Here is a 12,357-nt window from a genome sequence, read left to right as displayed (position 1 = left end):
TGGGGGTATAGTTATTCTGAGTAAATAGTCAATAAGCAGGAATTTTGAGGAAAAATGGTAATAATAAAAGAGTAACCTAACAATTTATTCTACTCTAAGTTCCTTGAGGTTAGAAAATTTTCTCATTAATTTCTGAATCTGTCACAGCATCTTACCTTGGCTATTTATTTATTTATTTATTTAGGAGCCATTTTCTAAGGTACAGACTTTCCCCATACAAAATATCTTACTTTGTCTTTATGTTCTTCCCACCCACTTTAAGGGATCATTTTTACATTCTTCCTAAGGACTGTCTAGGGTATTCCTGGTAACCAATGTTGCAAACTGTTTGAACCAAAGTATTCCCCATTACCTACTTTCTTTCTGACTTAGAAAGAAAATACAAGGGGGCACCTGGGTGGCTCAGTTGGTTAGGCGTCTGCCTTCGGCTCAGGTCATGATCCCAGAGTCCTGGGATTGAGCCCTGTGTCGGGCTCCCTGCTCTGTGGGGAGTCTGTTTCTCCCTCTCCCTTTGCCTCTCCTCCTCGTTCTTGCTCGCTCTCTCTCAAATAAATAAATAAAATTAAAAAAAAAAATACACGTGTGTATATTCTCTTATTTTAAATATTTTAAATTTAAAAGACTTGTGGTTGGTGACTTTTTGGGGGCTTTTTTTTTTTTAAGATTTATTTATTTGAGAGAGAGAGAGAGAAAGCAAGAGGAGGGGCAAAGGGAGAGGGAGAGAGAGCATCTCAAGCAGACTCCCATCTGAGTGCAGAGCCTTATGTGGGACTCATTCCCATGACCTTGAGATCATGACCTGAGCCAAAACCAGGAGTCAGATGCTCAACCAACTGAGCCACCCAGGCACCCTGGTTGGTGGCTTTTTTTTTTTTTTTAAAGATTTTATTTATTTATTTGAGAGAGAGAGTGAGAGAGAGAGAAAGAGCACAAGAGGGGGTAGCGGGAGAGGGAGAAGCAGACTCCCTGCTGAGCAGGGAGCCCGATGTGGAACTCGATCCCGGAACTCCAGGATCATGACCTGAGCCGAAGGCAGTCGCTTAACCAACTGAGCCACCCAGGTGCCCAGTTGGTGGCTTTTTAACAATAAAAATTTTATGTATTTATTTATTTAAGATTTTATTTATTTATTTGAGAGAGAGAGAAAGAGACAGAGAGCATGAGAGGGAGGAGGGTCAGAGGGAGAAGCAGACTCCCTGTTGAGCAGGGAGCCCAATGCAGGACTCAGTCCCGGGACTCCAGGATCAAGACCTGAGCCGAAGCAGTCGCTTAACCAACTGAGCCACCCAGCTGCCCCAACAAAAATTTTAAATTCTAAAAATTACATCTGTTCTTTGTATAAGATTTGGAAAAGGTGGGCAATAGTGGTATAAAAATAACCACACACAATTTTGTATCCAGAGAAACTTGTCAATTTTTGATTTCTTTCTAACTCTTCCCCTGCCACTTCTCCAGCTAGTATCATATGATGCATAGAATTTTAGATTTTGCAGTGTTTCCCCATTATCACAAACTTCCTGGAGACTTTATTTATTTGTAATTAATTATGTTTTAAAAAGATTTTATTTATTTGAGAGAGAGAAAGAGTGAGCACAAGCAGGGGGAAGGGGCAGAGGGAGAGAAAGAAGCAGACTCCCCTCTGAGCAGGGAGCCTGATGCAGGGCTCGATCCCAGGACTTGGAGATCATGATCTGAGCCAAAGGCAGATGCTTAACTGACTGAGCCACCCAGGTGCCCCTGGAGACATTTTTTAAAAAACATTTATTTCTTGGGATGCCTGGGTGGCTCAGTCGGTTAAGCAACTGCCTTTGGCTCAGATCATGATCCCAGGGTCCTGGAATTGAGTCCCGCATTGGGCTGCTTGCTCAGCAGGGAGGCTGCTTCTCCCTCTGTCTGCCATTCCCCCTACTTGTGCTCTGTCTCTGTCTGACAAATAAATAAATCAAATCTTTAAAATAACCCATTTATTTATTAGAGAGAGCAAGAGAGAGTGAGTGCACACAGCAGGGGGAGGAGCAGAAGAAGAGGGAGAGAGAGAATCTCAAGCAGACTCTTGCTGAGTGTGGAGCCTGATGTGGGGCTCGATCTGATGACTCCAAGATCATGACCTGAGCTGAAATCAAGAGTCAGACACTTAACCAACTGAGCCACCCAGGCACCCCTTTGGAGACATTTTTAATGGATATGTAATCAATCATGTGGATGTACATTTTATAAACCTTTCTCCGTACTTCTCCAAATTTTGTTAAATTATGCAATTTTCTGGAGGAAAATTTCTAGTTGTCAGTGACAAAATTTCCAATTGATAGACTTTTACAGCTTGTAAAAGTGCTACTAGTGATATACTTTATTTATCTATTCACTGATTCATTTAATAAACATAATTTGAGAACTAATCACATGCCAGGCAGAACTCAAGGACACTCAAAAAGTTGACCATCTAGTTTAAGAGGTAAGAAGTAATTACAGTACAGTATGATGAATGCCATGATAGAGGAGGACATAGGATCCTATGGGAGTTAAGAGCGGGACATCTCTTTTAGTTTGAGGTATGGAGGTGGGTAGAATCTTACAAGTCTGACCAGAGGAGGTGAAACAAGCTGGGTCTTAGAGACTCATGATAATAAGGTAGTCAAAAAGTGAGGGTGAGCAGGAAGGCCTTTTAGGTTGAGGGAATGGCACATGCAAAGACATGGAAGCATGTCCAGTTTAGGAAGCTTTAATATTAATATTAAAAATGGCTTCGGTGAATGGTGCAGTAAGGGAGTGGCAAGAGAGGAAGCTAAGTAAAAGGGCAGATGTAATTTCTTTTTTTTTTTTTTTAATGTTTTATTTATTTATTCATGAGAGTCAGAGAGAGGCAGAGGCAGAGGCAGAGGCAGAAGCAGAGGGAGAAGCAGGCTCCCCGCCTAGCAGGGAGCCCGATGCGGGACTTGATCCCAGGACCCTGGGATCATGACCTGAGCCGAAGGCAGACGCTTAACCATCTGAGCCACCCAGGCGCCCCAGATGTAATTTCTTTTTTTTTTTTTTAAAGATTTTATTTATTTATTTGAGAGAGAGAGAATGAGAGACAGAGAGCATGAGAGGGAGGAGGGTCAGAGGGAGAAGCAGACTCCCTGCCGAGCAGGGAGCCCGATGCGGGACTCGATCCCAGGACTCCAGGATCATGACCTGAGCCGAAGGCAGTCGCTTAACCAACTGAGCCACCCAGGCGCCCCCCAGATGTAATTTCTTGAAGGGCCTTGAATATTCTCAAGGCTGAAGGTGTAAACATAAGGCAAAGTCCTTGAAGAACATGTTTGTAGCTCTAATTCTCATTTATACATCAGCAGTTCTCAAATTAATAGCTCCCGCTCAGACCTCACCTTTAAGCTCCAGATCTATATATCCAACTGCCTAGTTGGCCTCTCTAGAATATATCTAGATTCTAAGCTCCATGAGAGGAAGTATTTCACTGCTTTTGTCCTAAGCTGTATCTGCATTGCCTTGAACAGTGCCTGGCAATAACTTATTGAATAATTAAATAAATGGATGATTCTTTAATATATCTCTCAGAGACATCTCAAACTATATATAAATTAAATTCATGATCTTCCTTCTCTAACCTGAATCTCTTCTGATGCTCCCTATTTCAATGGTTGGCACCTTTTATTTAGTTTCACAAGCCAGGAACATGGGTGTATCTTTGGCATATCTATCTTTCTTGCCTTCTATATTCATTTAATCACCAAGACATTGAATTTTTGACACATTTCCTTATAATGTCTATTTATCTCCCTCTCTGTTGCTCCATTCCAAGGTATTATCATCTCTCTTCTAGTCCTGTAAAGTACTGGTAAACTCTATAATCATGTACTCTTCTCCTTTGCAATCTATTCTTTGTGCTGCTCTGGGAGTCAGACCCACAGAATCAGATTCTAATATTCCTGTTTGAAACCAATTGTTCTTAGGACAAACAACAAGATTCTTAGCATGGTGTACAAGGCCGTGTGTGCTCTGGCCCATGTCAAACCTATAGCCACATCTCAAGCCCCCTTTTTGGATTTTTTTGTGCTCTAGTCATACTGACTTTTAAGATTTTTCCAATGGACCATGCTTTCTCCTGCCTCAACTGTACTGTATCATTAGTAGTTTTTAGTACATATTATAAAATGGAATGTCTATTGTTAGAGAAATAAATGTATCAGTACTTTTGAGTAGATATTTATAACCCTAAAAGAGCAGTGTTCTGTGCAGCATTCTTTTTTTTCTGTGCAGCATTCTTTTCTTGATAAGTAAACTATCTGAATTATTGCAAATAAGCACAAGCATTTTAAGGTATAGTTTGTTCCTTTTTCAGATTATATTGCACATCTCAATTTTCCCTCAAGTCAGTTATAAAACAAATATCTGTAAGCTACATTTATTTTTATTTTAAAGTAAGAAAACATCTTCTGTTGTAGATTTAAGCCATTCTATTTTTTTAATAAGATTTATTTATTTGAGAGAGAGAGACTGCATGTGTGAGCGGGGCGGGGGAGTGGGAAAGGGAGGGGTAGTGGGAGAGAGAAAGAGAGAGAATCTCCAGCAGACTCTCCACTGAGTGCAAAGTCCCATGTGGGGCTCGCTCTCAGGACCCGGAGATCATGGCCTGAGCTGAAATCAAGAGTCCCACGCCTAACTGACTGAGCTACCCACGTGCCCCTAAGCCATTCTATTTTTTTTTTTTTTTTTAAAGATAACACAAGCAGGGGAAGTGGGAGAGGGAGAAGCAGGCTTCCTACAGAGCAGGGAGCCCGATGTGGGGCTCGATCCCAGGACCCTGGGATCATGACCTGAGCCGAAGGCAGTCGCTTTAACAGACTGAGCCACCCAGGCATCCCAACAATTAGGTTTTATATGAAAGTAGTGACTTAATCAGTTTAAGTGGAATCCTCCATTCTAAAGATAGTTGTCATTTCTTTTTCTTTTTTTTTTTTTTTAAATATTTTATTTATTTATTTTTATGAGAGAGAGAGTGCACAAGCAGGGGGTGGGGTAGAAGGAGAGGGAGAAGCAGACTCGATCCCAGGACCCGGGGACTACAACCTGAGCTGAAGACAGACGCTCAACCAACCGAGCCACCTAGGCGCCAGATAGTTGTCATTTCTTATAAGATTTAAAACCACCTTCTCTCATTACAAATAAAGCAAATCTTGAATAGTCTCACAAGCACTGAAGTGGAGTTGTTTCACTAAGTTAATTTATTGTTTTTTTTTAAAGATTTTATTTATTTGAGAGAGAGAGAATGAGAGAGAGAGAGAGCATGAGATGGGGGAGGGTTAGAGGGAGAAGCAGACTCCCTGATGAGCAGGAAGCCCGATGCAGGACTCGATCCTGGGACTCCAGGATCATGACCTGAGCAGAAGGCAGTCACTCAACCAGTTGAGCCACTCAGATGCCCTAATTTATTGTTCTTAATTGTGAGTACTTGGAGGAGATTATTGTTTGGTTTTGTGTGATAATTTTTATTGTATATTTGGTATTTAATGTTTTTTGTAATTAAAGTATTTATAGAATATATTATATTCTGTTATGTAAAATGAGAAATTGGTTTGCTCATTTGCAAATTGTATTTAATCATAAGTAAAACTTTAGCAGTATTGTACCATATAATATATACTCATTACTTATTTTTCTTTAAATTTTTTTCTTTTAGTACTAAAGATTTAACTTTACAGAAGAATGCAATCAAGTTATGGCTTTTTCTTTAGAATTTGAATATGGAGGCCACAGGAACAGATGAAGTTGACAAGCTAAAAACTAAATTTGTATCTGCTTGGAACAACATGAAATATAGTAAGTATCATTTAAAAATTGTATACATCTAAAGAAATATTTGAAGACAAATATCATCTGCCTTATTAAGTCACTCACAATTGCTTAAGTTTCTCTTTGAATGAAATATTTCTGTAAGGAATGTGGATAAGCCTGTATCCTTAAGAAAGAACCACATATCATCATAAACATTGTCTAGAAATTCAGGCATACTATGTGGTCCTTTTTTCTTTGAACATTCAGAAGCAGAATTTATTTAAGTGAGGATAATACCTCAGTTTTTCAGACTCAGTTTCAGGCAACCAGGAAGCAAGCAAAATAGACCTTTGAACACACAAAGCAGACAGTATAATGTTTCCATACTGATACCTATGAATTTCTCTTAGGAGTACCCTTTGACCTTTATTTTTAACTTACTTATTCTTGGTTTGCAAACAAATCCAATAAGGATCATATGGTGGTTTTGAAACCCACCTTGGACTAGAAACAAATTAGAGATGAAGAAACTTTCAAAAATGGAGAAATACTTAGCAGAACCAGTTGAAACAGGAAGAGGTTCATATCCATAAAATAGGAATGATAACATTTAGCAAAACCCCTTCATAATGCAAATTTGGGTAAAACACAATTGACAGTTGGCTCCTGGTTCACTGGAAGGCATGGCCAGCTAGCTATTTAGATAGTTATAACTTGATAACAATGAAATATTTCATTTTGAAAACTATGGACATTGATTTTTTGAAAAATTGAGATATAATTTACATACTAAAAAATTTACCCTTTTATGATTCAGGGGTTTTTAGTATATTTATAAGATTGTACACCTTCATCACTATCTAATTCCAGAACAATTTTATCACCCGTAAAAGCAAGCCCGGACCCATTAGCAGCTACTCCCCATTCCTCCCCACATCTCTCCAGCCCCTGGCAACCACCAGTCTGTTTTCTGTTTCTATGGGTTTGACTATTGTAGACATTTCATATAAATGGAATTGTACAACTTGTGGCCTTTTGTGTCTGACTCCTTTCATTTAGCATAATGTTTTTGAAATTCATCCATATTATAGCATGTATTTATCACCACTTCATTCCTTTATGTGACTGAATAATATTTTATTGTATGGCCATACCGCATTTTCTTTACTCATTTATTAGTTGATGGACATTTGGGTTGTTTTTGACTTTTTGGCTAATACAAATAGTGCTGCTATGAACATTATGTACCAGTTTTTGTGTGACTATATCTTTTCGGTTCTCTTGGGTATATACCTATTAGTAGAATTGCTGGATCATATGTTAACTCTTTTTTTTTTTTTTAAAGATTTTATTTATTTATTTGACAGAGAGAGACATAGCGAGAGAGGGAACACAAGCAGGGGGAGTGGGAGAGGGAGAAGCAGGCTTCCCACAGAGCAGGGAGCCCGATGCGGGGCTCGATCCCAGGACCCTGGGATCATGACCTGAGCCGAAGGCAGACGCTTAACGACTGAACCACCCAGGCGCCCCATATGTTAACTCTTAAGTTTAACTTTCTGAGGAACTACCAAGCTGTTTCTCAAGGTGGCTGCACCATTTTACATTCCCATCAGCAATGTTTGAAGGTCTGAATTTCTCTATATCCTCACCGACACTTTTTATTGTCCATCCTTTTTTTTTTTTGTTAAGTTTTTTATTTATTTAAGTAATCTCTAAATCCAATGTGGGGCTTGAACTCACAACCCAGAGATCAAGAGTTGCATGCTTTTCTGACTGAGCCAGCCAGGTGCCCTATGTTGTCCATGTTTTAAAAAAAATTTTTTTAAAGATTTATTTATTTTAGAGAGAGAGAGCATGAGTGGGAGAGGCAGAGGGTGAGGGAGAGAGAATCTCCAGCAGACTCTGTGCTGAGCACGGAGCCTGACATGGGGCTTGATTTCACATGTCCCCAGCCGAAACCAAGAATAGGATGCTCAACTGACTGAGCCACCCAGGTGCCCTGTCCATCTTTTTTATTCGAGCCATTCCAGTGGGTGTGAAGTATCTCGCTGAGTTTGATTTGCATTTCCTTGATGAATAATGATGTTAAGCATCTTTCCATATACTTATTGGCTATTTTTATATATTCTTTGGAGAAATGTCTATTTAAATCCTTTATGCCTAGTTAAAAATAGAGCTACCCTATGACCCAGCAATTGTACTACTGGGTATTTACCCCAAAGATACAAATGTAGTGATCCAAAGGGGCACCTGCACCCCAATGTTTATAGCAGCAATGTCTACAATAGCCAAACTATGGAAAGAGCCTAGATGTCCATCAAAAGATGAATGGATAAAGAAGATGTGATACACACACACACACACACACACACAGGAATATTATGCAGCCATCAAAAAATGAAATCTTGCCATTTGCAATGACGTGGATGGAACTGGAGGGTATTATGCTACGTGAAATAAGTCAACCAGAGAAAGACGATTACATATGATCTCATTGATATGAGGAATTTGAAAAACAAGACAGAGGATCATAGGGGAAGGGAGGGAAAAATGAAACAAGATGAAACCAGAGAGGGAGACAAACAATGAGAGACTCTTAATCTCAGGAAGCAAACAGGGTTGCTGGAGTGGAAGGGGGTGGGAGGGATGGGGTGGCTGGGTGATGGACATTGGGGAGGGTATGTGCTATGGTGAGCACTGTGAATTGTGTAAGACTAATGAATCACAGACCTGTACCCTTGAAACAAATACATTATATGTTAATTAAAAAAAAAAAAAGTTACCAGGTTTGTTACTGCTGACAGTTACAAAAAAAAAGTAAATCCTTTGTGCCTTTTTTAATTGGATTGCCTTTTATTATTGAGTTGTAAGAGTTCTTCATATATTCTAGATACAAATCCCTTAGCAAATGTATGATTTGCAAATATTTTCTCCCATTTGGGGATTGTCTTTTCACTTTCTTGATAGTGTCCATTGAAGCACAAAACTTTCACTTTTTGATGAAATCCAATTTATTTATTTTTTTCTTTGGTTGTTTGTGCTTTTGATATCATATTTAAGAAACTGTTGTCTATATCAAGATCATGAAGATTTGTACCTATGTTTCTTTTTAAGAATTTTATTATTTTAGCTCTTATATTTAGGTCTTTGATCCATTTTGAGTTAATTTTTGCATGTGATGTGACGTAGAAGTCCAACTTCATTTTTGTATGTGGTATTTAGTTGTCCCAGTACAATTTTTTGAAAAGAATATTCTTTCTCCTTTGAATGGTCTTGACACCCTTGTCTAAAATCAGTTGACCATAGATGTAGAGATTTATTTCTGGACTTGCAATTCAGTTCCATTTATCTACACATCTGTCCATGTGCCAGTACCACACTCTCTTGATTACTTTAGCTTTCTGTAAAATTTAAAATTGGGAAGTGTGATTCCTCCAACTTTGTTCTTCTTTTCCAAGATTGCTTTGGCTTCCAAGATTTTTGATCATCTTATCAATTTCTATAAGAAATCCAGCTGGGATTTTGATATAGGTTTGATATAGAATCTGAAGATCCACTTGCAGAGTATTGCCATCTTAGCAGAGTATTGCCATATTAAGTCTTCCAATCCATGGACATGGGATGTCTTTCCTTATATTTAGGCTTATAATTTTTTCCAATGATGTTTTGTGGTTTTGTGGTGTACTTTTTTGTTAAAGTTATTCCTAAGTATTCTTTTTTAAGCTATTTTAAAATGAATTGTTTTCTTAATTTTATTTTTGTTTGTTTGTTGCTGGTATATAGAAATTCAGTTGTTTTTTGTAATTTGATCCTGTGTCTTGTAAGCTTGGTGTTCTATTTTATTAGCTCTAACAGTTTTTTGTGGATTCCTTAGGGTTTTCTGTCTGTAAGATCATGTTCATCTGCAAATAGAGGCTTATGCTCTTTTTAAGCTTATGCTCTTTTTAAGCTTATGCTCTTTTTAATCTGGTGAATAGGTTATGTGATGAAGATTTCATTTGTAAGTTGAAAATTGTCATATAGGTACTAGATAACACATTTTAGTAGTATCCTAGGAATTGTTACTTAACCTATTATTTACATATGTGTTGTTTTCCTTATCTAGATATTTAAGTGTCTATAGTAAAATTATGGTAATCTCTAATCTCTAAAGAACAGATTGTCCAGGGTAACTAAGTGTTCTAGATAGCTTCAAGTTACAAAATAGTTATTTTTTGTTTGATTTTATTGGTGAAAATCATTCTAAAATGTTTTATGTACTTTCCTTGCTTAGGGTTTGTGTAGTATGGGTGGTGTAGGAAGGACTAACATTGATTGAACACCCATAGTGCATTAACATTTTGTAGATCATTTATGTATCTTCTTATTTAAATCTCATATCTTTTCTTTCTTTCTTTTTTTTTTTTTTAAGATTTTATTTATTTATTTGAGAGAGAGAGAGTGAGAAACAGCATGAGAGGGGAGAGGGTCAGAGGGAGAAGCAGGCTCCCTGCTAAGCCAGGAGCCCGATGTGGGACTCGATCCCTGGACTCCGGGACCATGACCCGAGCTGAAGGCAGTCGCTTAACCATCTGAGCTGCCCAGGTGCACCAAATCTCATATCTTTCTGAGACAGATATCTTTCTGAGGTGTTTTTTTTTTTTTTTTAATTAGAAAACTGAGATTCAGCGACATATTCATAGTCACATATCTAGGTAATAACTCTTAAAACTGGTATTCAGGGGGCCTGGGTGGCTCAGTTGGTTAAGCGACTGCCTTCGGCTCAGGTCATGATCCTGGAGTCCCGGGATCGGGTCCTGCATCGGGCTCCCTGCTCTGCGGGGAGCCTGCTTCTCTCTCTGACCCTCCTCCCTCTCATACTCTCTGTCTCTCATTCTCTCTGTCTCAAATAAATAAATAAAATCTCTAAAAAAAACCAAACAAACTGGTATTCAAACCCAGCCTGTCTTGCTCCTCAGTCTGGCTGTTTTCTGGAAACAGTGAACATAATTTAGGATTACTTTTATCAATGTCAATATTATGAAATGATGAAGGAACTCGAAATGGCTTAGCACTTAAGATTTAAAAGACTGTGGACCTTACTTTCTTATAAAACTATTTCATTTTTGCTTTCTTCTCCCCTCCTCATGACTTTATGAGGCATGTAAACTTGACTTCCTTTTTAAAATAGTAAGTAAACCATCCTTCTGTATATTTCTGATCCTCCAGAAAATCATTATCGTCTGTTATTTCTGTGTTCTTTGGCTTGTTTACATCTTTTAAAGCCTTGTGATTTTCGAGTTGCTGACTTAATGGACTATAGGTTTTTTATAATATTTTGTTTATGGTAGCTAGTCTCCAAAGATGCTCCTTAGTAAGGATCTTTAATCACATCTTGTGTTGTTTCTTTTCTCATTGAATCTGGGCTGGCCTATGCCTTATATTAACCAATAGAATGAGATACAAATGAGGCTGTGTCAATTCTAGGCCTGCTTGCTCTGTTTTGGATCTCTGAACTGTTATGTAACCAGCTTAGGTACTCAGCTGGAGAAATCACAGGGAGAGTCCACACAAAGAAGAAAGGCCCTGAGACTACGTTAGAGATAAAGCATCAGCCAACGCAGTGTCTCAGTTGAGCCTCTCCATCTAATTTTTACGACATGAGAGACTCCAAGCAAGACCAGCAGGAGACCTGCTCAATTGAGCCCAGTCAACCCACAAAACTGTGTGATATAAGAAAAAAAGTTGTTTCAAATTATTAAGTTTCAGAGTGGTTTGTTAAACAGGAACAAATAACTGGAACAGTGTTCTGGTTTCTCTCTTAATTTTTTTTTGTAATTGAGAGAAAAGTAACATAAAGTGAGATGAACAGATCATAAGTATACAATTTGCAGAGTATAACTATGAAACTAACAATCTAATAAATATATAGAAAATTTCCTTCACCCCAGAAGGTTTCTTCATTCTTCCTTCTGGTCAGTGCTCACCCCTCATAGACAGTCACTGCCCTGGGTCAATTTATTTAATGGCTTTTTTGCCAAATTTACTTTCTTAATTTATTTAGTTTTATTTAATTAGTTTTTATTTAGAAGTCATGATGACATTTAATTTGTCTCTGTCCCACCTCCCTGCTGCTATAAATTGAGATTTAGAGGTAAAAAGTGGGGGAGATTGAGGAATAAAATAAAAATATATTCTTGAGTATTAAGAATTCTGATGAATATATATTTCTCAATATGTGTCAGAAGCACTTATTCATAATCATACTTCTTATTCATGGCTCTTTCCTATGCCCCAGGCTCTGTTATCCTATACCTTTATGGATTTTACATCCTTCATTTTTCAATCTCTGTGTGCCAGAACATCCTGCTTCAGCATCAACAAGCTAGGGCAGAGATAGTGGTATATTTCTTACAATGCTTTTAAAAAGATAAAATGAAAATTGGTCAACTAAAACTAAATAATTTAAAGAAAAAAAAGAATACAGACTAGTTGCTTGGCATACTGGTCTAATTCAGCTCTGACATGCCTGTGGAAAAAGAGAAAAATGGCTGGACCTTATCAGAAGTCCTGAGTCTTCTTTATGTACCTAGCATCAAGGAG

The 12,357-nt window shown here is 38.1% G+C and overlaps 1 protein-coding gene across 7 annotated transcripts in view; it reads left to right on the top strand.

Annotated features, from left to right (window-relative positions):
* Positions 1-12,357, top strand: part of ATG4C (autophagy related 4C cysteine peptidase) — an 87,812-nt gene that overhangs the window by 19,250 nt on the left and 56,205 nt on the right. For all 7 annotated transcript variants that reach the window (XM_064589039.1, XM_054512831.2, XM_054512830.2 and 4 more), the window contains one exon: positions 5,681-5,820. In XM_064589039.1, coding sequence (XP_064445109.1) covers positions 5,745-5,820 — 76 coding nt within the window. In that variant the 5' untranslated portion in view covers positions 5,681-5,744. The remainder of the gene's footprint in view (positions 1-5,680; positions 5,821-12,357) is intronic.

Source organism: Mirounga angustirostris, unplaced genomic scaffold, assembly GCF_029215605.1.
Source record: "Mirounga angustirostris isolate CCGP_5_RB_7025 unplaced genomic scaffold, mMirAng1.0.hap1 SCAF_4, whole genome shotgun sequence".
In the NCBI taxonomy this organism is placed as follows: domain Eukaryota; kingdom Metazoa; phylum Chordata; class Mammalia; order Carnivora; family Phocidae; genus Mirounga; species Mirounga angustirostris.
The sequence above is the reverse complement of the archived record's forward strand: the minus strand, read 5'-3'. Positions and strand labels throughout refer to the sequence as shown.